Source organism: Rhyacophila brunnea, unplaced genomic scaffold (genome assembly GCF_057557595.1).
Source record: "Rhyacophila brunnea isolate RB1 unplaced genomic scaffold, BYU_Rbru_1.0 scaffold_19, whole genome shotgun sequence".
Taxonomy (NCBI): Eukaryota; Metazoa; Arthropoda; class Insecta; order Trichoptera; family Rhyacophilidae; genus Rhyacophila; species Rhyacophila brunnea.
This window is the reverse complement of record NW_028232848.1, coordinates 37,221,375-37,249,035: the sequence shown is the minus strand read 5'-3', so window position 1 is coordinate 37,249,035 and position 27,661 is coordinate 37,221,375. Positions and strand designations below refer to the sequence as shown.

At 34.9% G+C, this 27,661-nt stretch overlaps 1 protein-coding gene across 1 annotated transcript; it reads left to right on the top strand.

Moving 5' to 3' along the window:
* Positions 1-286: 286 nt before the first annotated feature.
* LOC147072992 (putative ATP-dependent RNA helicase DHX34) lies at positions 287-24,696 on the top strand. Its single transcript, XM_085946007.1, has 19 exons — positions 287-1,151; positions 2,126-2,244; positions 3,028-3,194; positions 4,572-4,778; positions 5,436-5,568; positions 6,608-6,756; positions 7,939-8,046; positions 8,261-8,366; positions 12,117-12,322; positions 13,591-13,785; positions 13,959-14,195; positions 16,384-16,481; positions 17,280-17,445; positions 19,857-19,973; positions 20,552-20,730; positions 21,949-22,059; positions 22,209-22,330; positions 23,644-23,938; positions 24,376-24,696. Exons 1-19 carry the CDS (start codon positions 442-444, stop codon positions 24,662-24,664), a joined length of 3,714 nt encoding a protein of 1,237 aa, XP_085802133.1. The 5' UTR covers positions 287-441; the 3' UTR covers positions 24,665-24,696.
* Positions 24,697-27,661: the final 2,965 nt, after the last annotated feature.

Genomic DNA, 27,661 nt, shown 5'->3' with positions numbered 1-27,661 from the left:
TTACTTTTCTGTGTCGGTAAAACAGATTTTGAGTAGTGACATCTAATCAAGTTTATCAAAAGTTATTGGATACTCTCATCGTTGTTTGGTCTAATAAAAGTGTAAGTAATAATTGTTAGATGCCACTGATTTTTTTAAATTTGTAATATTCAACCAATTATTATGTATTAGGTATAAACTAATTTATATTTTCATACAATTTATGAATTGGTTACATAAATAATTAAAATAGCGTGCCGTCATTAATTTTTTTATCAAAGAGGTTTCAATCAACGCATATATATACATACTGGTCACACTAATTTTTAGTTAGCTGTCAAACACGAAACACTCAAACGTCTTGTTTAAAAAAAATATAACCTAAAAGCAACGATACCTATTATCGTTCTAAAAGCGTAATATTTTGTTTATACTATTGTAAATAAATACGTATATGCTGAAATGCCTAAACATTCCAAGCATCATGATAGAAAAAGACATCGATCACGTAGCCATGAGAGATATAAAGGTACAAGTTATCGAAATCGTAGTGAAAGCGATTCACCGAAACATTCACGAAAACTACATAAAGATTATAAAAGTGACAAGCGAAGTACTGAAGATAATTATAAAGTTCATGTGAAGGGTTCTGTTTTGGATTTAAATGCAGCTTCATCATCGTCTTTCTCTGGAGACAGTTCTTTCAATAAATCAGACCCGACAGAATTTAGTTATTTGGATTTCAAAATAGATTTAAATAGATTATTATTTTCTGGGAGCGAAAATGAAAGATTGATTCAAGACTTGGATGATTTTTGGAAGTTTGTTATTAAATATGAAGCACTTTTGAAGAAAAGTGGTAAACCTGTATTGCAGGAGGATGTAAATGTAAAACATTCTAAATGTGAAAATAATGAACTGGGTCTTCCACTAGAATACAAGAAGCAACATTGTATAAATTTCAAATTAAAAATTGGCATTGACGAACTTTACTCCAGGATCCCGCCTTACGATAGAGAATATGATAGAAAAAAGAGAAGATTGACCCAAGGGATAGTTGAACAGTTTGTTGATGTTGTAATGCTATATTTAGACTTTAAAAACAAAGAAAAGTTTATGAAATTAAAAAATTTACGAAAGACGCAGTCTGAATTGCCGGTTGCAGAATACAGGTTTGATGTTATTTTCTCTTACGGTCTAGAGCAGGGGTAGTCAACCTTTTTATACCTACCGCCCAATTGTGTATCTGTGTTAGTAGTAAAATTTTCTAACCGCCCACCGGTTCCACAGTAATGGTGATTTATAAAGCAGGGATGTAATTTTACTTTTCCAAATTTATAAAGCAGAGTTACACCAAGTTAGAGCATATGATAATAATTACTTACCAAATACTTTATGTCAGACTTTCGCTAAGCTTGGCAGAATAAATCTTTATAAAACAATTTACTGTAGTTAAATCTATCTTTTTATTAAATTTATACTTTGCATACGTAGAAGCATGAAGTCTGATGAAGTTACATTTAATTAATTAAATTATTAATGAGATCCCTGAGACCGATGCTGCGAAACTAAATAGGTACTGGATATCTGGCTCAATTTTTATGTGGAACAAACAAAGGTCACCTCTTTTGGAAATATTCAGGCGGTTTGTGTTTTTAAAACCCCTACCGCCCACCATGAAAGCTGGAACGCCCACTGGTGGGCGGTAGGCACCGGGTTGACTACCCCTAGTCTATAGTGAAGTAAACCCGGGTTTGATGTATCGAATTCACAGGTTTTTGTGTGCTTTTAGATTCAGACTATAGACTCAAATCAATCGAATGAATGGCAAACAACTATTCCTCGTAAAAAGTCTGCTGACATAACCATAAATTTTATCGAAAAGATACAGTATACTTTTATATTTTTATTATATACCTAGTTACTCTGAAAACCGAAAAAAATACATTGTTAATACAATATTTATTTTAGTAGCCATTGTAATTTTATGTTATATAATAAAATCTACGTCCCAATTAGGACACGTCATGCTCTATAGTCTATATAAATAATCATGAACCAGAGGAAATAATGTCCATCAAACTAGTTGGGTGTAGGCCAAAATGGGTGAATGGAGCATTTGTTTATGATGTTTTACTTATTCCAGGAACAAAATTGTAGAAGCTGTAAAGAATGAAAGAGTCGTAATCATTGCTGGAGACACTGGCTGTGGAAAGTCTACGCAAGTTCCACAATTTCTTTCACAAGCTGGCTTCAACAGTATCGGTACATCATCAATCTCTTTATTACTTGAATTAATTTTACTTAGAATTAATTAATTGTAAATTTGTGGATGGAAGGCTATTATTCTTCTTCTTCTTTCACCCTGTCACGACCTAGCATTGGGGCATAGGGCAAACACAAATTCGCACCACTTCCCTCAATCCATCGCCTCTTGACCAAACTCTCGCGCCTCCCGGCATCTCAAACTTGCAGCGCGTAAATCGCTTTTGTAGCACCGTTGCAGGGTGAGGGAGGGCCGGCCACGACGACGGAATCCTTGAAGCTGTGCCACAAGGGTACGAAGTGTTGCACTCTTTGGCGGCATCTGAAACACATGTCCCAGCCACGTAAAACGTCTCTTCGTGATTACCTCAATCACCGAAGGCTGCTGTGTTTTATTTAATAACCGGTTTCGTCCGCCTCAGAGGGACAAACCGGTCCTAATCTCTTGATTAAAAGTGGAATAAGTACTACAAAAAATTGCGTTTTATTAAATAAAAACAACAATACAATGCAGTTCCACCATGAATTGACAGTTAACAAAATATCAGAACTACTACTAAAACTAATGAACAAAAACAAACTAAAAACATGTTTCATAACTTACGCCTCGAAAGCCAGAATATTACTTTGTGAAATGAATGAGCCCTGCCAATTATATGCAGAGATTCGATCCTGATGAAGATCTGGATTGGATATCAATGATTAATTATGCCAATCCACCATAGGAATATCCAAACATTGATAGTACCTAATTAATATTAACTTTTACATTGTTATTTTCAGCGTGCACTCAACCGCGAAGAATTGCTTGTATTTCTCTCGCAAAAAGAGTTTCATACGAGGCGCTGTGTCAATTTGGAAGCCATGTCGGTTATCAGATCCGTTTTGAGAGAAACAGGAATCAGGGAACCAAAATATGCTTCATAACTGAAGGACTTTTGCTTAGACAGGTGAAATGAGTGTTATTTTATTATAAATTATATTCAGAAAAGAAAACATAACCTTTGGATATACCTGTGGATGCTAGATGTGGCACACCATTTTACAACGTATTCTTAGCTTGTATTCTTATTTATCCGGTGGTTTTTTGTCCGGTACAAATCTTGCAATCGATTTTTAACTAACTTCCCGACTAGCTAGACATTTGAAACTTTTAGAATATATCAGAACACGATGCCAATGCATTTTTTTAATACTTTTAGCCATCTTTAAGTAGAATTGAATTCATTTTCAGTTAATTCTGTTTTGTATGAAAAGTTATTTCGACACCATTGTTGGGGGTCTGGGGTCCTAGCAACTAAATAATTAATATATACATGCGTTACTATGGAAATCAATATGACATGTCAAGTACAAATTTTTTTGATCGTTTAAGCTAGTCAAGTCAAGTTTATTTGGTTCAAAAGAATTTAAAAACATTGTCTATAAAAAGTTCTTTTTATCTTGTAATTATTTAAAGACTTAGCAATACTCGTGTCATTTTTAACAAATAAATTGCTTTGGCTATCGATATATTCCACTTATATGATTTGATTTTTGACATTTTTCTTTTACTTAATTTATTTTAATATAGTCAGTTAAACTGACTCATCACTATTTTTACTGTATTTCTTACTGTCTTTTATATAAAATCTTCTTTGTTTTTTGATTGAAAAAACAACATAATCTAAACATCATATTGTGTACATATTGAACTAATAATTCTGTTTTAAATAAATTCATTAATTAACTATTTCTTTTATTCAACGAATACTTCACAGGATTTTAAGAATGTACCATTCTAATTATTGAACATACATAATTTTGAAAACACTCATGAAAAAATAATAATATAGGCAATAGAAAAAATCTTATTTGAAAAAAGACACCTGGTAGGAATCGAACCTGCTTCTCTTGGGTATCGCGCCCTGTACATTACCACTATGCTACGACTGCCATGCGTATTTGTGACGAATTTTAACAATTGGCCTTTTTAATACCTGGAGTGATCCATGACGTCGGTTAGTAATTAAAGTAATAAATACTTCAATTTATAATACAAAAACCGATCGCCTACCGTAACTCAATTTGGAGAGCGCTTATGAGCAGTTATTAAAAAGGCCAACAGTTAAAATTTGTCCCAATTAAGCATGTCAGTCATAGCATAGTGGTAATGCACAGGGCGCGAAACCCAAGAGGCCCAGGTTCGATTCCTGCCGGGTGTCTTACTTTTTTCAAATAAGATTTTTTCTATTGGCTATATTTTCTCATGAGTGTTTTCAAAATTATATAATATGTTCAATAAATTCATTAAATTGTATGTTAATCGCATTTCCATTTGCTTGAAGGTGGCATCTGAATCAGCGTTATCAAACTATGATGTGATAATCTTGGATGAAATTCACGAGAGGCATCTACATGGAGACTTTTTACTCGGCATCCTCAAGTGCTTAATACAAACCAGAACTGATCTAAAACTCGTCCTCATGTCCGCCACCATCAATATTCAATTGTTTTCAAATTATTTCGCGGATGAAAATGCTGTCGTTATCGAGGTAAGTAATCACAAACCTATATTTATAAGTTACCGAAATTACACAAACACACTCTCTGTGTTGCCCACTCAAGAAATGTCACTTAAATCTTTTTAGCTAGTCCTCTGTACGAAATATAAATATTTATATTATAGCCTGATCCAACTCAACGATTGTGGTGAAAGATTTCCATGAAGGCGATAGGTCACACACCTGTCCTGTCGTGTTGAAGTTTCCCTTTCTGATTAATACTCGACGAACTTCATTCATTATTTGAACAGGCAATAAATACAATCAACATGAGTCGGCGATGGTCAAACGGTGACGTGTCGGCTTATAAAGTTGTGGGTATCGGATTTAAATCCCCTCTGGCAGTATTATGTGTTGTTTTTTCAATGTGTGTTCGGACCCAGATTAAGCGAAAGTATTGAAAGTGAAGACATTTGTTGCTACCGCATTGTTGACTTGAGACAATAAATATTCAAACATTTAGAAAATAGTTTTCAATAAACTAATTAATAATTCCAAACAAAAGTAACATATCACATTTTTTAAATATAAGTACACTTAATTTTGACACTAATCACATTGATAAAATTTCTCTCGCTTATGAAAAATATTTTGCAACATATAGAAATGACGAAATTCACAAATCTAAGCAATTCGTTCCGGTTTCAGGTTCCGGGTCGTTTATATCCTATCGATCTACACTACAGGCCAATATTAATTGAAGGAAGACAATCCAAATCTGAAAGACTGGATCCCCAACCGTACCTACAAGTCATGCAACTCATTGACTCCAAGTATCCAAGTGAGATAGCTTCTTTACCTTTTATATCCGCTGAATTTAAGACAAATTCACGGTTCCTAGTCATTGCAACTTCGTATGTGACCGTAGTGCCATCTATTTGGGTGACTGAGCATAAGGGATCGAGATAGCTGTATGTAAGATACACCCCCTGGTCGTACCGCCGCACCATCAGAATGCAAACATCAAACAGTACAGTGTACAGTTGCGAGTCTTAGATATTCTTCATCGATTTGAATGTTGCTCCGGCCATTCTCATTTAGATAGTGAGTTCTTTATCCGAAGTCGCATCTCCTGTAATGAACACCCCCAGCACATCTATTCTATACACAAGACTGCTATCGGCAGCTATCGAGGGCAGTTTTTCATTTTTTCTATCGAAGTATTAGCACTTATTGTAACAATTACAATTAGTTTTAACTGTTACAATAAGTGCTATGTTTTAACAGCACCTCTCTTGGCTGTGTTAAATTTAATAGAGCCTGTTCACATGCTTGGATTACTGGCAGCAACAGTGATTATTTTAAACTATCGTGACAATAACTGTTTACACGTAAAAATACTGACCAATTCATTCTTTAAGAGTGAGTGAGACGTGATGTTATCATTTTATCGTACTATTTCGTACTATTTGACAGGTAGGGAAAATCGGTCAATCTGTAAATTCATTTGTAGTTCATTTTTTGCCGGCAGGTTCGCCACTATCGTTTTACTGCGCAGGCAGATCGAAAAAATCTTACTGTCGCATAAAAATTCAAAAGCTTCCAAACTTGCCAACAGCAGGATAATACATGTTTACCCTACATTTTCTTATTATGGCCGCGATAATACTTACTGTCAACAGTAAATCCGTGCAGGTGGCTGTCCAAGACGGCTAACTTATTGTAATTGTTATAATAAGTGCTAATACTTCGATACAAAAAATGAAAAACTACCCTCGATAGCGGCCGATAGCAGTCTTGTGTATAGAATAGATGCGCAGGTGACATTTATAAACTATTAATTATTACAACCTATAAAATCTATGATTTTTTTATTTCAGAGGAGGAAAAAGGAGATTTGCTGATATTTTTATCAGGAATGCAAGAGATAACTTCGGTTGTCGACGCCGCAAAGCAGTACGCCGAAAAATCTCACAGCTGGATTATTCTTCCGTTGCACAGCAGCTTGTCGATTGCTGATCAGGATAAAGCAAGTCCAAACTTCATAATCAGTATCTACTAAGTAATGATGCCAATTGAATGGATAAGCTTAGAACATTCAGCATATAAATTTATGAATACTTCGCTTTTAACCATGCAGGGCGTTACTAATTTCCATAAATTTTGAGCAATATAATCTCATTCCGAAGTCTGCTATAATGTCTCTAATTGCATGTGTTGTATTTTAAATATAGACTATAATTAATTTGCACCATTTTAGAATTCATTTTATCAAATGATTGTAGTTGAATTATATGTATTTTACAAACCCAGGTATATATACAAACAACGTATATATTTTACAAACCAATACATATAACGTCGATTCCACGATGGCCGCGTGACTTAAGCGTCGGCCTATAGCGTCGTGGGTCCCATGTCCAAATCCTGGGTCTGGCAAGTACACTTATTGTTTTTCAATTTGTGTATGAGTCAGAGTATGGACCTATTAGGTTGAGCAAGTGGCTGACATCCATTTCTCGTAAAAACAAAATCTGTTAATACAAACCTCCACTCAGTGGAGGTCCATATGGTCTTCTTAGGATCGGACATGGTCGAAAAAAAAAAACATATAGCATTGTCACGACTAACAACCCTTGGATCGCTTATATTCAATTAGACCCTTTAGGCTATGAAGAATTTTCCAGGCTTTTGCTAGGTGGTCTTATATCTAGGTTCTTGAATCAACATCAAGTAGAGTAGTTTGCATGCTAAAGTCCTTAAAGAAACATTGCTCGTAAACGCAGGGTATCCATAAAGGCATTTAGAAAAAAATTACATGTCACCTACACAGTATTTGCTTATCTTTAATTTATAATGACGTGCCAAAGATGCTTCAAGTCCCAACCTGGCTTGCTCTTTTTTCAAAACAACCAGATTACAGCATCCTGGAAGTTCTCTGAATACCATCTAAAAAGTTTATATATGGTTTAACTACAGGTGCTTCCACAACCTGTGTAGGTGCAAGAAGTTTTAGGAGCACTATGTGGTATCCATATGCTCTCTTAAGGTCACGCACTGACACAACCATAAGATATTGTATTTTGATTCCTTCTATATCCCGTGCAGGCTTCCTTCACTGGCTGTCTCCCATACTGCCAGGCGTTCTAGTGATCGCAAAGCATAAGACATAGATCAATTTATTTTTATTATTATTTGTTGTGTTTTTTAGGTCTTTGACTATCCTCCTGACGGTGTTAGGAAGTGTATAGTATCCACGAATATAGCTGAAACATCCGTCACCATTGATGGAATACGATTCGTAGTGGATTCAGGAAAGGTATTACATATATCTATTTTTTATGTATTATATGAAAACCAATTTTAATTCCTTGTGTTAATTTTAATCCTTTCCACGCGGACGGAACACCTGTTGTACACTAATTAATTGGCCAATCGGTATAGTTAGCATTTTATTTAAATGCGGTAATTAAAAAGTAATTAAACGCTCCGCGGTCAACAAGTTAATAATGTGCATGAATGACTACTTCCAGGTAAAAGAGATGAGCTATGATCCTAGTTGCAAGATGCAGAGATTGAAGGAATTTTGGATTCCTAAATCCAGTGCTGAACAAAGAAAAGGACGAGCTGGGAGAACAGGTAAATAATTATTTCATTATACAAGAAATGATAGATAGGTACTGCAAAACTATATACCGGCTTCAAATATCAATAACCCACTTTTGAAATTGAGTCATTCATCATATAACTTTTTATACAAAATGGCTGCTAAATTTGAACCTTGTGCGCCAGCTACACGCTCATGCTTTACCGAAAACCGGATTGTTTCGGTAAGCCCGTGTGTATGGACGTGAAAACTGTAGCTCGCGCATACTGAAATGCGCGGATTGCTTGAAATTTTAATTTGTGCAAACTCGGTTTGTGCGATAAAACTAGTACGTGTACGTACGGGATACGGGATACAAGCCGTGCTTGTTCTCAGTCCGTCGAGGTTACAGTGTTAATAATACGTCTTAGTACCTAATAAAGATAATTTAGACAAACTAACCTTCATGTATTCTTTGTGTAAAACCTTGTCAATTGCTCTGCACGTGTCCGGAATAATTAAAGACATGGCTTGATGAGAAATTGCTGCAGAAAATCTTAAATCCCTATATGCCCTTTAATAGCTAAAAATCTCAATCGTCAATGTCAATCGTTCATGAGGAGATATAGATTCATGCTTCACAGTGCTTTGTCGTTCAATTAGAGACATGACTAATTGTAGTAACTCATTACACCTATGCTTTTTCATTCATTCTTAAATAATTCCGCCAGTCAGCTAGATCTAATTTCTAGATTCTAGATAAAATTTGTAAACGAGTATATGTTTCTTCTTAATAGCCATTGTTTGGCCCACTTGGATCTGTAGCGTTGATTTCTCTTCCTTTTAGCCAATAAACAATAGAAAAATGCGTATGACAAAAATAAATTTGCCGACATTGCTGTGTTTCCGATAAAACAGTATTTTCATGATGTCGACTTCTGTCATAATGAGGTTTGCGCAAACTTACTTGTGCCATGTGGACATCACAGAGTGTTCCATATTTGTTGCACAAACTATACCCCACAGGCAAGTCGCTGCCGTCTAGCTGGTGCATAAAACAGAGGGCAGCTGTTGACAGTGTCGTCTACCAATTGTATTTTTAGCTTGTCTATCTTCAGATACCTGACAGGCAGTTGGAAACTACTATTCACCTGATCCTAGTCATTCATATTGTGTATGCAATAGTATAATATTCGATTAAAACTTTTATTGCGTGGAAGAATATTCGCAAATAATAAAAACACAACTATTTTGATGGAATCAAAAGGAACAAGCAGGAACAAGTGAAAAATTGATTCATTTGTTTCATAACAAATGAAAATAAAAAAAGTGAAAGAATGACTTTGTATTTTTAAAACAAATGAAAATACAGTAAACTGCATTACCGCTAGAGTTTTTATTTATTATTTTCGCCAATTGATGTCAGTACAAATTATTCATGTTTGTAATTTTGATATTTTTATCCTCCACTGTCTGTACTCCAGTACATAGACTTATTCTGCTTACTTGATAATCAATATAGTTACGACATTGTGACCCATATAGTGAAATATAATCTTGTGGGTGGTTCATGGGGGACTTTAAAAAAAATCATCAGTTGATTGACAAAACTGGAATTAAACCTATTAGAATCTAAAATATATAATTTAAAATTGTATTAAATTCATATACCTTTTAAATGCTGGGAGGTATTAGAATAGTGGTACTCGGCGGGCCACAAGTTTCTATGAAAAAATAAAACCTAAGAAACATCATTATTTAGAAATATACTAAAAGTATACAATAAAAACTTGTACGAGGGTGGGTCAATAAGTCCTTAGAAAAGCCGACAGGTGGCGCGACTAGTACTGCAAGCGGTTTGTTTTCATGCAGCGGCACTACCGATTCAGTATGCTGCGAAGTTTCAATCAGATTGGTCGGGTTGTTGTGTGTTTCTCGTACATTTAAAAAAAAAATTTGCTTGTGGAAAATGGAAAAATGGAAAATGGAGAAAATTGAGTTTAGAGTTGTTATTAAACATTTTAATATAAAAGGGTTAACAGCAAAGGAAATAAAAAATGAGTTGGATTTAGTTCACGGCATATCTGCTCCTTCACTTGCAACTATTAATAACTGGTTAAATGAATTTAAACGTGGTCGTACATCAACAAAGGATGAACCACGCTCAGGACGTCCTGTAGAGGTGACTACACCAGAAATGATCAATAAAATCCACGATATGGTGTTAAGTGACCGAAGATTAAAGTTGAGTGAGATAATTGAGGTTACAGGGATCTCAAAAGGTAGCGTCATTTCTATTTTACATGACAAATTGGGCATGAAAAATATTTCTGCAAGATGGGTGCCGCGTTTGCTCACAGTCGACAATAAACGCAGTAGGGTGGTGGCCTCTAAAGCCCTGTTGTCGCTCATGCAACGCAATCCGGATGAATTTTTTCGTCGCTTTGTGACTGTAGATGAAACATGGATACACCACTATACTCCCGAGACGAAAGAACAGTCAAAACAGTGGATTGCGAAGGCAAACCATGTCCAAAGAAGGCGAAAACCGTAAAATCAGCTGGTAAGGTTATGGCTACTGTATTTTGGGATGCACGTGAAATGATTTTCGTTGACTATTTGGAAAAAGGAAAAACAATAACAGGGGATTATTATGCATCTTTATTGGACCAGCTAAAAAACAAAATTGAAGAAAAACGGCCTCATTTAAACAGAAAAAAATCCTCTTTCATCAGGACAATGCCCGTGTTCACACATGTTTACGATCAATGGCTAAAATTGAAGAATTGAAGTTCGAATTGGTCGACCACCCACCGTATTCGCCAGATTTAGCACCCAGTGACTTTTTCCTTTTCCCAAACTTAAAAAAATGGCTAAGTGGACAACGTTTTTTTTCAAATGAAGAAATCATCGATCGGACAAATGCTTATTTTGAGGACCTTCCGAAAACTTATTTTTCTGACGGTTTAAAAAAAATTGAGAAACGTCTAACCAAGTGTATTGAGCTCCAAGGAAATTATGTTGAGAAATAAAAAAAAAATACAAAAATAAAACCTGTTTTAATGCTTTTTTCTAAGGAATTATTGACCCACCCTCGTATATCGGTTAAGAATGTCACCATGATAACAAGAAATGGCAGTATATTGTGTACAATATATTTTTATTTTTTTTAAACCGACCGGGGCTAGTGTAGTGAGTGTAAAGTACATCATGTATACATGCTCATTTTCTATGGCCGGCCTTGCATGCACGGATTTGTAAATTTTATGGCATAGATCCGGTTAATGAATGTAACAAATTTATCTCAATTTTTAGCGATTTTGAGTTACGAATGGTACTGGACCAGTGTTATATTTTTCTATGCTGATTATAGTACAAAGGCGTAAAAACTATAGTATTTCTGAAAAATATTTAGTACAGGAGCATTATTTGTCTTGAATCCTTTAAAATTATAGTATTTTGGTATATTTGGCGTAAAATTATAGTATTTTATATTTTTCACTGAATTAAAATTATAGTATTGTACTATAATTATAGTACGGTTGGCATCACTGTACTGGACATACAATAACATATTATGTACGTTAAGTGACAAAAGATCTATAAAAAAAATCTACAGATAAAAGGTGGTTCAGTATGTATCTGCTGAGAACATGTCTTGTTAATGTCAGTGGAATGTAATTTTACTTGTATTTCGAGTCTCCTGTAAAGTACAGAAATATTACATTAAATTTCTTTGGTAATACGTGGCCGAGTTAACAATATGTTTTCATCATCATTGAGGCTATAATGTGCCATTCCAGGTCCCGGCGTATGTTTCCGAATATATTCAGAGAAGGAGTATTCAGCTTTGGAAGCATTTGGCACTCCAGAACTGTTGAGGGTTCCACTGGACAGTCTACTTCTTCTGATGGTATCACTCGGTTTGAATGATGTGAGGAAATTTCCATTCCTCGATGCTCCGCAACCGGAGAGTGTGGAAAATGCACTTCTGGAATTGAAACAGCATGTGAGTACAGTTAATTTAGAACACACTTCATTTTACAGGGCAATGATTTATGATGAATTCAAATTTATTGATATAATTCATATTCACTCATGTATTTACATGAGTTACTACTACAAAAAATTATGTGTAGTTAGAATAATGTGCATAGAATGAGCCTATCTTAAGAATTTATAAGTCAACGTCCATATAAACCAGCGGTGAGGAATCTATGGCGTGTGTACCACGTATGACACACGTGGGAAAATTCTATGAAAGAATTATTGTAGCCACATGTAAAACCTTAACCAATCGCATTCAGAAAATGCCGATGTGTGTAATAGCTGATAGGATAAGATAAGCCGATAGGATTGGAAGAAAAACATAAAATCTTAAATTAAAAAATCCTTTGACCCTCAATTTTTTTTACTTTTTTTAGTACCTATCTATTAATATAACCCACAATGACCGAGCAGTTACCGCGTCGGCTTCTAATGCCATGTGTCCAGCGATCAAATTTGGCAAATTCACATGTCATTTTTCAATGTGTGTTTGGACCAGAGTATGGACCTAATAGGTTGAGCAAGTGGCCAACATCCATCTATCGGAAAAACAAAAAAATATTAATATAACCTCCACACACACTGTGGCAGCCCATATGATCTTTTTGGGATCAAACATGGCAAAAAAAAGAATATAGGGGTTCGACCCACCTTCACACCAGTGAAATATATCAATATACAAAAGAGAAGAGCTCGGGTCCAGAACCTCTGGGAACAAAAAGAAATCGCTCAATTATTGAAATAGGTGAATTGAACATTACTTACCGCGTCTTACTTGCCAGGGACACACAAACCAACACTATAGTGGAACAATTAAACATTGAACATGCGCTGGTGCGATTTCTTCTAGTACGCATGAATTACGTAGGGTAAACGTGATTTTTGTTACTGTTGCATGTTGCACTTACATCAAACCTATTGCATCACCCTCTCTTGCTCGGTGTAAATCCAACTATGTTTTGTTTTTTTTAAAAAGTATCGAACACACTAATATGGTATATTGTTGGAATAATATTATAATATATTTCCACACTTGTCTGCCATATATTTATTTTATTGTCTATGGTCAATTACTATTATCACCATTCTCTTGTGACACACTAAGCTAACAACTGCACACTGTTTTACTTCTCCTGATCATCCGCATTAATCCTAACAGCTTTTGGTTACGTATTAAAGTAATATTGGCAGAATCCTGTTTAATATCATGATATGTAATTATATTTTCAGTATGCTCTGATGTCAAACGAACGCATGACGCCTCTCGGCAAAGCCTTATCTCGTCTCCCGGTGGAAATAGTCCTCGGTAAGATGCTAGTGCTGGGATCTGTTCTTCTGCAATCGGAGGCCGTCCTTTCTTTGGCTGCCGCTCTCTCCGTCCAGTCGCCTTACACTAATCGGGCACACAGAGACATTGATTGTGAGGTTAGGAGTACATATATCTTCCCTATATATATATTATATTCCTAAGTTCCTTTGATGAGATGTCGGTAAGTTCACAACCAAGGCAATGATAAAAAAAATAGAAAAGTTATTTGTACTAAACATTTAATTTAAGTATGCAACCTCTGAGAAGGCTTAAAATAATCTTATTTCAGACTGCCAGGAAACCTCTAGAATCCGATCACGGAGACCCTCTCACACTGCTTAACACTTACGCTGGCTGGTTGGAAATCAAGCACCAGTCTCCGTATGGACACCAGTCGAGGAGAGATGGTGACAGAGACGAGTCCAGGCCAACCAATTCAAAACATTGGTGCAAGAAACGGGGCCTCGAAGAGCAGAGATTCTATGAAATCACAAAGCTACGGACCCAATTCAAAGACTTACTGCAGGTGATGATCGCTGTCATATGTGTTTTGTCACTTCCTCCTTCTTCAAAATTACCTTTGGTGTTTTTCACAAATTGCTTTGCGTGAAGTCCCGTTTACATGATTCACTTTTGACAATCATCGCGGAGGAATCATCCCCAGTGACCCGTGTAAATGCACATTCATCAACGAATCATCGAAAGTGATCATCCGGAATCAAAAGTGAATGAAGTTCAACTGGTTCTACTATTTGATCATTTTGTGTTCACTGCGGATGATTCCAAAGGTCCTGCGCATGCGCACTGCTACTGTACTGTCATCATATTTCCCATGATATTACGTTGCATTACCTATGCATATTAGTATATTAGTCTATGGTTTTATCCACCTACGACTCTTTTTCCTATTCCTCTTTCTCTCAATGAAATTTCTGCATTCATATAACAATCACAAATTGTTTGAATTTCAACCTGCGGCGTAATTTCATTTGACGCCATTTTGGATGAAATGTGTATTGTGTATTGACACATGTAAACAAAAAATGAATGCCTGCATTCAATTCACTGCGGATGATCATCCGCGCCGATCATTCGCAGTGACTCGTCTAAATGAGCCTTTATACATTATTCTTGTTGGGACAATTGAAATTATTTAATATACGCATTTAGCGTGGTTAAGTTGGTAAACTCCACAAATATCGCCCAATTGCGATTCCGATTTTCTCACTCACACAAAACGGCTGCTTATTCAAGTGCTGTTATAATCGGTTTTACCTAAATTCTACAGGAATTTTCAACTAAATAATAATGCAGAAGTTGCAGGAGAATTGGCTGCCTATCTTCCATCTATCATCACGACTGATTGTCTTTTCATACGCCTTGCAATTGAAAAATAAATGTCATAGCAGTAGTGTGAAGTTCTCTGCAAACGAATCTGCAATGTGAACTAACTTGTGGCTAACTTAATCAGTGGACCAGAGTCCTTTTTTTTCTTCAAGTTCATACATTTGCGCTTCACCTATATCATTAGAAGATTTTTTTCTACGGTTACATGTAAATTGTACGTAAAACATTTCACCGTGGCACAGTTCGCCCGTGAGCTTTCATATCAGAAAGAGATGACCGTATACTATACGGTCTCCAATTTTATTAGATTCAATATGACCATTTATTCAATTTTCATTGGTGATTTTGGCAAAATTCATGAATTCAAGAATGAAAACCTAACAAACAATCCAGTATATCGGCTATTTTCAAAATTTGTTTGCTGCTGCCTGTAAAGTGTAAACTGACAAGAATTTTTATTTAGACATGAATTTTATGTCAGTACTATACGACCCAAAGAGGTTGGACAGTATTTGATATACGGCCATATATTTCCTTTTTTTTTTTGTTTTGATTTGTTTATTGTCGATGACTATCTTTTTAACCAAATAATAAATAATAAGGATGATTCAAAAAAAAATAACTATTGTGTTCGATCACACATAATTTATAAATTGTTATTAAAAATAAATATCGTATTTCGTGATTATTATTTAGGTTACTTCAGTCATAGACAAACATAACATGCTGTTCACAGTTCATGTCATAATGACATTTCAAAGATGGTGATAAAGTTTTATTTTATACTACAAAATTCAGTGTATTACTGTGTTTTGAATGTGGATAAATTATCTCATATTGTACCGAAATCATTCGTCAGTGCTTAAAATATATAAGTATTTATTAAATTGTCTAGTGTTCTGATTGAAGTTGAAAATTGTTGTGCGATCATTCCCGAGTTTGACGTTTCTTCAAAAATCAAAAATTATCAAAGCTTGACCTTCCAAGGGCTCATTTAGATTTGAATAAACTTATATTAGACATTTTCACAACAATTTATATGATAAATATTCGTTTTTAACTGGCAGTTATACATTAAACAAACTTTTTTGTTGGCCATGCGAATTCTACTGGCATAAGTGATTTAAATAATTTGACAAATTCAGCGGTGAAACATATGACCAGTGTGTCGTTATTAGTGTGCACCTATTCATCAGTAGTAATATCGTAAGTATTATCTTCTTATTTCCCGTAAGTTGACAAGTGTGCTCTTTTTCTCTGATCTCCACGGCTTACCTCTTTCCAAAAGTCACCATTCGCCACTGCTTTATGGTAAGTAATACGATTGCTGACTTCTGCTTTAAATTATTATTCTATTGTTGTTTCAGGACTGTGGACTTTTGGAAGTGGTGGAACCAGAAACCATGTCATCAGCTGATCGTGCACTTAGGCATGGACAGCTGAAACAATTGAAAGATTTGCGGAGGTAATTGTTTTATATACTCAGCTTAAGTACTAAAAATTGATCATTGATTCCAATTTAATTCAAGTGTTTTTTATTCGATGAATACTACATAAGAGTTAAGAATGTAACATTCTTTATTGAATACACATTATACCTATTATAATTCTTTTTTAGAAAATTTGACATCTCTGACTTTACAAATTATTGGCGAGATCAACAATATTATATCGATAGCTTAATTAGATAATGGTCCCACTCTGTGCAAATATTATTCTAAACTATTTTTTTAATATGTATGTTTCTGATGTTGTTTAAAGTTATGTATATTTCAATTTATTTATTTTAACGTATCATGGAAATTATCATTTATCAGAATTTATTGCACAACTCTTTTTCCCATCGTGGACAATGCAGCGCCAGCGCTTTCCTGAGCTTTCTTTGATCACCTTTAATGCAGTCCAGCCATTTAAATTTGGACCTTCCAGTTCTTCTCTTGCCCTCAGCACGTCATGATGTTAACGCCACCGGCATTATATGCATGTGGCCAATCAATTTCAGTCTTAGCATTTTCATTTACCATATTATGATCATATACCTCTACCTCCAGATACCGTCTTCTTGTAACAGGTGTTAAGTGTTAACTTGCAATTTCGGTAATAGAGTTATCAGTTATGTCATGCAGTTAACTAGTTGGAATAGCCCTGCAGGCATAATTGAAATAATTATGATTTCTAAACGTTAAACTACAGTATGTAAGCATCAATGGTCTTGTATCGTATCAATTCAATTCATGACATATTATCTTGTTTTATTGTAAAGGCAACACAAGAACCAAGCGGCTGAAGAAAGCAAAAAACGTAAGAGACTTAAGATGGAAATGTGGGAATTGGAAGGTGAAGGAATCGAGGGCATGCCTGCTGATGATGGAACTATCGATATCAAAGACGTCGAGTTTCGGATGGTTAATGACATGAAAAAAGTTCAAGTTAGTTTGACATACCTGGTTACAACAAATCTAAGTGGATTATTTGTGAATGTGTGAAATTTGGGAAAATTCGATGCTAGGGTAATTTATTTATTTAAGAATACAAATCATTGTGGTCATAACAAATCTAAATTCAAGACGTACACAACATGAGATTTACATTATAAGTCAAACATTGCCCTCACAAGAGAGAAGAGATTATACAAAAAATATATATACGAGGGTGGGTCAATAAGTCCTTAGAAAAGCCGACAGGTGGCGCGACTAGTACTGTAAGCGGTTTGTTTTCATGCAGCGGCACTACCGATTCAGTATGCTGCGAAGTTTCAATCAGATTGGTCGGGTTGTTGTGTGTTTCTCGTACATTTAAAAAAAAAATTTGCTTGTTAACAAAAATGGAGAAAATTGAGTTTAGAGCTGTTATTAAACATTTTAATATAAAAGGGTTAACAGCAAAGGAAATAAAAAATGAGTTGGATTTAGTTCACGGCATATCTGCTCCTTCACTTGCAACTATTTATAACTGGTTAAATGAATTTAAACGTGGTCGTACATCAACAAAGGATGAACCACGCTCAGGACGTCCTGTAGAGGTGACTACACCAGAAATGATCAATAAAATCCACGATATGGTGTTAAGTAACCGAAGATTAAAGTTGAGTGAGATAATTGAGGTTACAGGGATCTCAAAAGGTAGCGTCATTTCTATTTTACATGACAAATTGGGCATGAAAAAAATTTCTGCAAGATGGGTGCCGCGTTTGTTCACAGTCGACAATAAATGCAATAGGGTGGTGGCCTCTAAAGCCCTGTTGTCGCTCATGCAACGCAATCCGGATGAATTTTTTCGTCGCTTTGTGACTGTAGATGAAACATGGATACACCACTATACTCCCGAGACGAAAGAACAGTCAAAGCAGTGGATTGCGAAAGGCGAACCATGTCCAAAGAAGGCGAAAACCGTAAAATCAGCTGGTAAGGTTATGGCTACTGTATTTTGGGATGCACGTGGAATTATTTTCGTTGACTATTTGGAAAAAGGAAAAACAATAACAGGGGATTATTATGCATCTTTATTGGACCAGCTAAAAAACAAAATTGAAGAAAAACGGCCTCATTTAAACAGGAAAAAAATCCTCTTTCATCAGGACAATGCCCGTGTTCACACATGTTTACGATCAATGGCTAAAATTGAAGAATTGAAGTTCGAATTGGTCGACCACCCACCGTATTCGCCAGATTTAGCCCCCAGTGACTTTTTCCTTTTCCCAAACTTAAAAAAATGGCTAAGTGGACAACGTTTTTTTTTCAAATGAAGAAGTCATCGATCGGACAAATGCTTATTTTGAGGACCTTCCGAAAACTTATTTTTCTGACGGTTTAAAAAAAATTGAGAAACGTCTAACCAAGTGTATTGAGCTCCAAGGAGATTATGTTGAAAAATATAAAATAATACAAAAATAAAAACTGTTTTAATGCTTTTTTCTAAGGTATTATTGACCCACCCTCGTATAATAACATTAAGTACAATTTAATACAGAAAAATATAATTTTTGAAAACAAAAAACATACAATTTTATACAGAAAAATACAGTTTCAAAAACAAAATGCAAAGTACATCATTGAAAATGTCTATGTCTTTAGGGAGCGCATTTACTAATCTTGCACCCCTCGCTAATGGTGCCTGATAGGCTTGACACGAGGAAACGGTTCCAATCCAGAATAAATCATGGCTGCGACCACGTAGGTAATTGACAGGCGCATGTAAATTCAAATTCATTAGGACACCAGGATTGGAAACCATCCTTCGTGATAACAAGCAAAAGTGTTTCAAGAGCAGAAGAGACCGACGAGATTCAAGAGTGAAAAGTAAGCATGCCTTGTAGAAAGGCAGTCGGAAAATAATCATCTGACGAATTATCGAAAGGAAAATAGTTAAATGTCTTAAAATAAAAACATCGAAGATATTTTTTCTGAACGCGTTCTAAAATAAGCTTATAGGAAACCTCATAAGGACACCAGATAATCAACCCATATTCAAGAATGCTACGCACTAATAAGACGTAGAGTGTACGTAATACATTTGGATTCTTGATTGCCGCATGATGAATCCTAGAAGCTTACTCGCACGTAGAGCCGTAGAAGTAGTAATAAAATGCTAATATAAGCTTCAAGGATAACAGAGAGAGTAGTTCTGGAATTGGCCATATTGAATGGCCCACGCAAATTGCTTGTATGTATTCTGAAATTTTGAAATTAAGCCGAATAGGACAGGACAATTTGCAAAATATTACTAAAATATGCTGCAGTTATATTGTTACTATCAAAGTGTGTATTGTAACTCTTTTCGTTTGTTATAATCTATTACCTACATCCAATAGGCAGTCATTGACACTATATTTTGATTGTAGAACTTGATATCTGGGAGCAGTGCATCGAGTCATAGAGACATGTCGACACTAAAACTGATTTTGTGCCGTGCCCTCTATCCTCAACTAGCAGTGGCTGATGAATTCAACCATTGTAAGGTGAGTTATTCTTTTCCCATGTTAGATTCTAAATTGAGTATATGAACACAATGCCAATGTACAAATTTCTCCGTCGAATACTACACTAAATAGTATTTAGAAGACTTCCAGGAATCTGCACTCCAAAATGACTTAAAGAGGAGGCATGCCAACCAAATGAGGCCAACCAAAGGTTAGTAAACGTCACTTTTATTTTAGATCTAATCAACCCATTGAGGGCTGTTCGACAGCCTAATCATTTGGGTTACGATCCTCAGTCATGAGGTCCTGATAAAGTGAAATAGAAGTAATCTTCCATTCACCTAAATAATCTGTCTTTGTTCCGTTCCTGGGGGGGTCCGGAGCTGAAATCAGCCTCCCCCCCTTTTGTGCACGCCTGGTTGATTTGCTACCATAAAATGTTAGATTCAGATTCAAATATTGAACTAATAGCACTTGATTTTGACTGAGTACAGCTGACAATCTTTTCTGGATAGCCAGTTCTTCAACAGTTTTGAGGGAGTTGAGGATTTATCGAAAAATAATTAAGTGTAGCTTTTCATCTCAATTAAATTGTCTTTTTTTTCTCCATTTTCCAGTCAGTATCAGAACAGCTTTTTCACACTTCCAGCAAAGCATTCGTCTCCCTACACCCGATGAGCTATTTCGGAAATCACCCTCAAGTATTACAGCTCGAAGAGAATGACATTGAAACGGACAATATCGCTTTCAAATCAAAATTACCACTCAGTTCAAAACATCAAATCATTTGCTACCTGTAAGTATTGTCATTGATTTAATTCCCATAAATCATTATATTCTTATGAATGAGAGTTAAATTTTATTTTGAGCTTTGGTTTTAACAGGTTTTGTAAAAGGTACATAGTATGTCAAATTTAATGAATCATCGACAATAATTAGTGATGTAGTTTCGGAAATCTAGATCTCAAAAATAAAAGCAGTACATAGCTAAATATTTTTCTCAAAGTTAGAATTCCTCATGTAGGTATTAAAGTATTTTAAAAGTTCTTTACAATCATATAGAAAATGACTGTGGTAGATATATCTTCCTTTGGTGCCATTGCAGCCATTGAAATATACCTCCCTATCCTAGGACCAGTCGTATCAGATTCCCAATGCCTTAGACCAGTGATTCTCAACTAGTGTGCCGTAGTGATATTAAGGCACCTGAATAGTATGAACAGCAGTATGCAAGGGCGAAATGAAAAAATTCTTACTTCTACGGATAAGCTACTGGCATTTCAAAGAAAAATAATTACCTGGAAAAATAGAGCTAGAGGGGATAAATCTTGAAATGTTTTCTCTGACGACATGGTTGCCCTCGTGGTGGAGCATTCGGAAACCTTGGAGCACAATATCCAACATTACTTTCCATTCTTGACTACAGAGAGATAAGAGTAAGGAACCCATTTATGCCTCATTCATCTGACTTAGATTTTACAATATCCGAAAAGGAAGAGTTATATTTTATTTCAACCGACCACGGTCTTAAAATCAAACACACCGAGTTATCTCTGGATATGTTCCGGATTTCTGTTAGAGAAGAATATTCTGAAATTGCAAAAAAAAAGCTTCGACAGTTTTAATACAGTTTTCTACATTTTATTTATGTGAGTTGGAATTTTTAACACTTAAATTTAAATTTAAATTTAACACATTAATTGCAAAAAAATGGAAAGACTCAACTGTGTTGAAGATGAAATGAGAGTCATCAAGCTCAGGTGTCGACTGCTTAATCTGCAATTTTAAATCAAAATTCTCGGTGTCTGCAAAGCGAAAATTATTTTTCAATTGTGCCGCGAGCACCGGCACCAGAGCAAAAGTTTAAGAAACTCTGCCTTAAACAATGAGTCACTTACATAGGTTGCATAGCCAAAAGAATCTCCATCTACTTACGGTTTTGCTGCCCTCTACCTTTTCCTGTATTATGGTACATTTACGAGACAATCATGTTGTGATATCTTTTCTATTTCAGATCTTTGCTGGAGACAACCAAACCCTATTTAATGAACTCAATGAGAATGCCGGCTGCCCAAACATTATTGCTATTTGCCCATTGTATTGACACTAATCTATCTTTCTCCAGGTAGTCTTACTTGTATTAATATTTAAAATATTTTTTTAGTTTGGCAATACTTTTTTATTGAAGTGCTTTTGCTTTGACATGAGATGTTGGTTTGCTGCCATAAATTTGAATGTTCAGTAACCGTAAACGAATTAAAATCATTTTTTCAGAATGGTCTGCGATTCCTGGCTGCAATTAGAATTCCCAACTCCAGAATCCGGTCTCCAATTACTCCACCAATCATCGAAGCTAAGAAAACAATGGGATTATCTTATCAATGAGAGACTGGAAGGTTTGTGTGTTTTCTCTCAATGTAAGTAGGTATTGATACCTGACCTCTTCTGAAGGGGCGAGAATAGTAAAAAGAGTTGGTGCTGCCTGACATTTGAAAAATTATAACAATTGTATTATGTTGATTCTCATATTTCAAACATTTCTTTATAACATTCTACCCTTAAAGTAAAGTTTTTACATTTTATGAAATGTTTACACATGGATGTATCTTGTCACTTTTAGATATGAATGTAGGTAAGTACTGTAGACTCCCGATTATCCGGTAAAATGGTGGGGAGAACCGGCAAGGATAATCACGGATAATCCGAACTATAGTTTTTTTTCCTTTTAAAATACTACATAATTATTATACACCCGATCATTTTTTTGCACGGAGGATACGTACCAAAGACTACCGTGCAAAACAAAACTGTGTAAAAAAAGATAAGGTGGCCATACAAAAATGGTAGATAGGTTCCATTACTTAAAATCAACTCAAAATACGAAATTCTTGACGCCGAAGCACACGGCGCGTCTCTCGTATCGAACCTGAAGTGACTGACTAGTGGCGCCATGTATCTACGTATGTATGTCTGGGCAGCATTCGGTGACAACATATGTATGCACCAGCAGCGTGCGGTCCATTGCAACGCAATTTTTTGATTAATATGTACATACATACATATTTTTATTCTTTTTAGTTTTTTTAAACCATGTTAAAGCAAAAAAATCAGTGAAAATAAAAAATAATCAGTAAGTACTTTTTTTAAACCATGCAAAAAAAACCGTGTAAAAAGAGGATCGGGTGTATCTACTTTTGTAAAGCAGGCAATAAATTATTATAACATGTTTAATACTCATTATTTATTAAGAAAATCTGTGATTTTGGTTTATTCGCAGAAATCTTTTAATGATTTTTTAATATCAGTTGGAATTTTCCTAAGACCTATTATATCGTTGTATACTCCGTATCGTGCATAGATAATCCGCAAACCGTATAAGCCATACACGAAGTACTTAAATTTACGATGCAATGATTGAAGATTTCTTTTAAAACAAGTCAACTTTGTTAAGTTTATAAAAACTTGACACAAAAATGGCGGCCGGTTTACAGACATTTTGTCAGTATAAGTCAAACTCAATTACAACGCCTTCGTCATGCAGTGTGGTCGTCCGTGTTGAATTTTTTCACGAGCTCACTTCTTCATAATGAACACTGGAAAAAGTAATAATTAATCTAATGAATCAAAATATGGGTTCATTGTGATTTCACAAATGAGTTCAGTTTTTTGCTTGAAAGGTGTGTTAATAGACATATTTTGTGAGTTTCAGCCGTGGACACGTCGCTGGAAAGCACACTTGAAAAATCAAAACAGATTCCAAACAAAAAATCAAATCAGCAACTGCAGTACGAACTGTCAACTGGTTTAAGTGCGTTTATGGCAACACAAGTTTGCTACACGATAAAGCGACTTCTGCCAGCAGATTTGAAAACCCTCTACAAGAATACAGAAGAGAATCAGACTTTCCCTGATGTGAACCCGAACCCATTTGATAACGATTTCAAATGCAGTCCTCACGATAGGAAACCGGGGATTTGGCTCACTGATCATATTGTTTTCGCATGGTAAATTATATGTCATTTTGCTAATAAATCAATTTCTTCATTTGAAATTTAAAATAGAGTTAATAGGTATAAATTTGTTTATAAACATTTCCTATTTTCTTACTACATATATTGGAAACGACAGATAGAAATACAATTTCTCCTAGAAAACTGTGTTTTCGGAGGAGCGAAATCATTTGCCATATCCTGGCCTCGTTTATTTTGCTAATTTTTTCAAAGCTTTATACATTGTACTTACCTAAATCCAAAAAATGAACAGTTGGTAATTCCTAGCCAAGGACTTCAATCCAAAAAATAACAAAATTATGGTAAAGCAAATAAATTCATAATAATCAAGTTTGTAATTCATTGGTTTCTACTTACGAATGTATATTGTAGAGGTTGTCTGTAGTTTGATTTAACAGTTATTTAATGTCGATTTTTAATTTTTTTTACAGCCTTGAAGAAACAGAATGGAGTTTCAATCTATACCAGCAAATAATGGAGACATCGTGGACATGCAGTCAATGCGAATTAACTGTCTGCCTGTCACCACTAGAAAAATTGCAACATACAACATTCACCTGTTCACAGAGTCCCCAAAATTCCACAGCCAACAAGACAGGGAATAGTGTTGCATTATCGAACAAGCCCAACGCCCAAATGTTTACATGCAGTAAATGTAATGTACAAATGCATATGACGCCAGTTGAAATTTTAAAACACAAGAAAAGTTGTAATAGCTAATTCTTTGTAATAAACTTATTTGTTAGCAATTGATCAGTGTTTTATTGCGCCTGTATACATAGACATGCATGGATTTACTGGCACCAATAGTGTGTAAATTAAACTATCGCGATAATAACTGTTAACATGTAATAGAATAGTGCTGACTGTCTCGCCAATCTGTCTTCAAGCGTAAGCGAGGTGCACTGTTTTCATTATATGGTGCTTTTAGATAGGTTGTCAAAATTGGTAAACATCAAAATGCACTGTGGGTTGTAGTTTGTATTTTTTCCGGCAGGTTCGCCACTCAAGGTGGTCATGATCCTCAGCCATGAGGGAATGACCGAGAAGAGACACAATAGCTGTTGACCCTTGGAGAACTCCTAATCTTTAATGAAGGAGGGCCGTATGCTTGAGATTCCCAAATATTTTATAAGCTATTCAACTGATATTCCACTATATAGCGTTGATCTACTGTTTGTGACGTAAGCAATTTTGCGAACATTAAAAACAGTACCTACTCGTGCTGTTTACAAAATACGTACAATTTTGATCGATAGTCTAGAATCTAGATAGTAGGTACAATGCTCTCGTATTTCGATTACATCAAAAAACACAGTATTTCCCATGGAGAGATAAGATGGATTTACATAAGATTACGATAAAATACCTCCACTAAACAACCACAGAGATACTGCTGTATCTGCCATTAAAATATGCAATTGGAAGCATTCTGCATTCTTTCAATATATTATGGTACCTAGTTAATTGTAAGATAACTGTAATAAACAAGGCAAAAGTCTCAAACACACTGGTAACATCAAGATTGTCATACGGTGATTGGTATAAATCAGAGGTCGGCATCGTGTCCAGAATTCACACCTATTTATGAAATGAGAGGTGAAAGAGAGTATTTTAAATAAAATTGGCAATGATTGAAGAAGATATTGTTGTATTATCAGTAGATGATAATATTGTCAATGTTATTGAAGATACTGTTCTTAGTTTTGGAGGCACATCAAATTATAATAGGTAATACATTAAATAGAAAAATTACCAGCAGAAAAAATAACTGATCTAAAAAAATTACTAAGCTTTGTACTTAAGAATGTAGTAATCTTTATTGAAAGCACAACATTGCGGGTGGGTTCATTTCCCACCCAGTATAAGTATTCTGTAAAAATTGTATGTTTCTAAATTATATATCAAACAGTAGTTGACTTGTTTACGAAATTTTCAATCTAGAAAAGAACATAGGTAAGTAACAATGCCGCTAATACTTTTCGTTTTTATACTGTGTACTCTTGACTTTAGTTAGGTACTAATAAAAATAATGTACGGCAACTAAAAAAGCTGTAGCGGTAGCTCATTGAACATTAAATTTGATAAAACAACTTTACAAGCTCAAATAGTTACGCTAATCTAGAAATTGCCCACAGAATTTTCAGTAAACAAAATTATTCCGTTTGCAAGTGTTTAGTGGAGAGGGAAACACTGAAGTTGACAGTATTAGATGATTAGTGAGCTATTGAAACACAAACTTCTTTTAGATTCAATTAAATTTGTCATTATTCACATTTATAGCATCACGTTAATGTAATTATTCCGTGTGATTCCTTTATAATGTTTTATTTCTGAGGAACATAACATTATTTAATTATAATAGATATTTATACTAAAATAATTATTACAAGTATATGAGATGCCGTAATTAAACATCATAAAATAGTTACCAAACAAATATGTATTTATTAGTTAGTACATTTTTTTTGTATATCGTTGCCACACATATTCATTTTTTATGAGTAAGACATAAAATTTAAGGTAGGCTAAGAACAATAGGACGTATTTCTGCAAACAAGATCCAACCCACACGTGTAACATGTTGAGAAAATTGAATATTTGAGTTAGGATTGATTTAAAATGATGTGTGATTATTTGATTTTATTAAAGTATCCCATCAGATGTTTAAATTAAATAATCACAAATCATATTTTTTAAATCAATCATCCTTCAAATATTGAATTTTCTCAACATGTTACACGTGTGAATTGGACCTTGTTTGCAGAAATACGTCCAATTTATTATAGTGGTATTGTGTATTGAAATAGGCCAAATAGGGTAACCTTCCAGTGCAAAAATATATTGTTTGTAAGCAGTTCTGTTAAAAGGTAATTTCAGTTTATTTATACCGCATGTTACATAATCGGTACGCACTAATCCAGTGTTTCCCAACGTGGGGCGTACGCCCCACCGGGGGGCAATGTGCAAATCATTAAATATTTGGTACATTTTTTTTGTTAAAAAATGCATTTTCGAAAATATTTCTTTTATATTGCAACCATGACTTTTCGAGAAAATTAGTTGCCATTCCCATCATAATATTTAGTTGAATGCGGCGCTTTAGCGTTGTAAATGATATGTTACTGAAAAAAATCGTTTTGTTCACAAACTGTGGAGATTTAAGATTAAAATTGACCAAATTAGTCCTCACATAAAAACTCTTTGCAGTTCACATCAAGCATTAGGATCGTAGTAATTTTTTTCCGAGTTGTACATCTAATATTTTTTTTTTTTCTTTTATTATACATAGGTACTTACTTACGAAAGGAAAATTGAAAATAGTATTTATTGCCTATGTGCATTTTTTTTAAGCAATTCATTTTTTTCAGATTTTATTAGTTAACTATGAAATTTTGATAGAGGGAGCATGGAGATTTTTGAAGCATTGAAGTGGGGCATGGCACAAATAAGGTTGGGAAACACTGCACTAATCACATACAGTCTTTGCATGCCTACCTGGCTCACGACAAATCATTTGACTGTCCGTGCTTGAATTTAAGTAAAATAAGTAGCCAAAAATGTAAAGCAGGTCCGAATTCGTGAATATAGTCTTGGAATAAATCGTATTTCTACATTGAACGCGAAAACAATATAATATGTTTAAAATGTACATTAACAGTTCTTTTAGGCTTTTAGGGAGTGCGTCCTAATAAACCATTACACAAAAAGGCACCC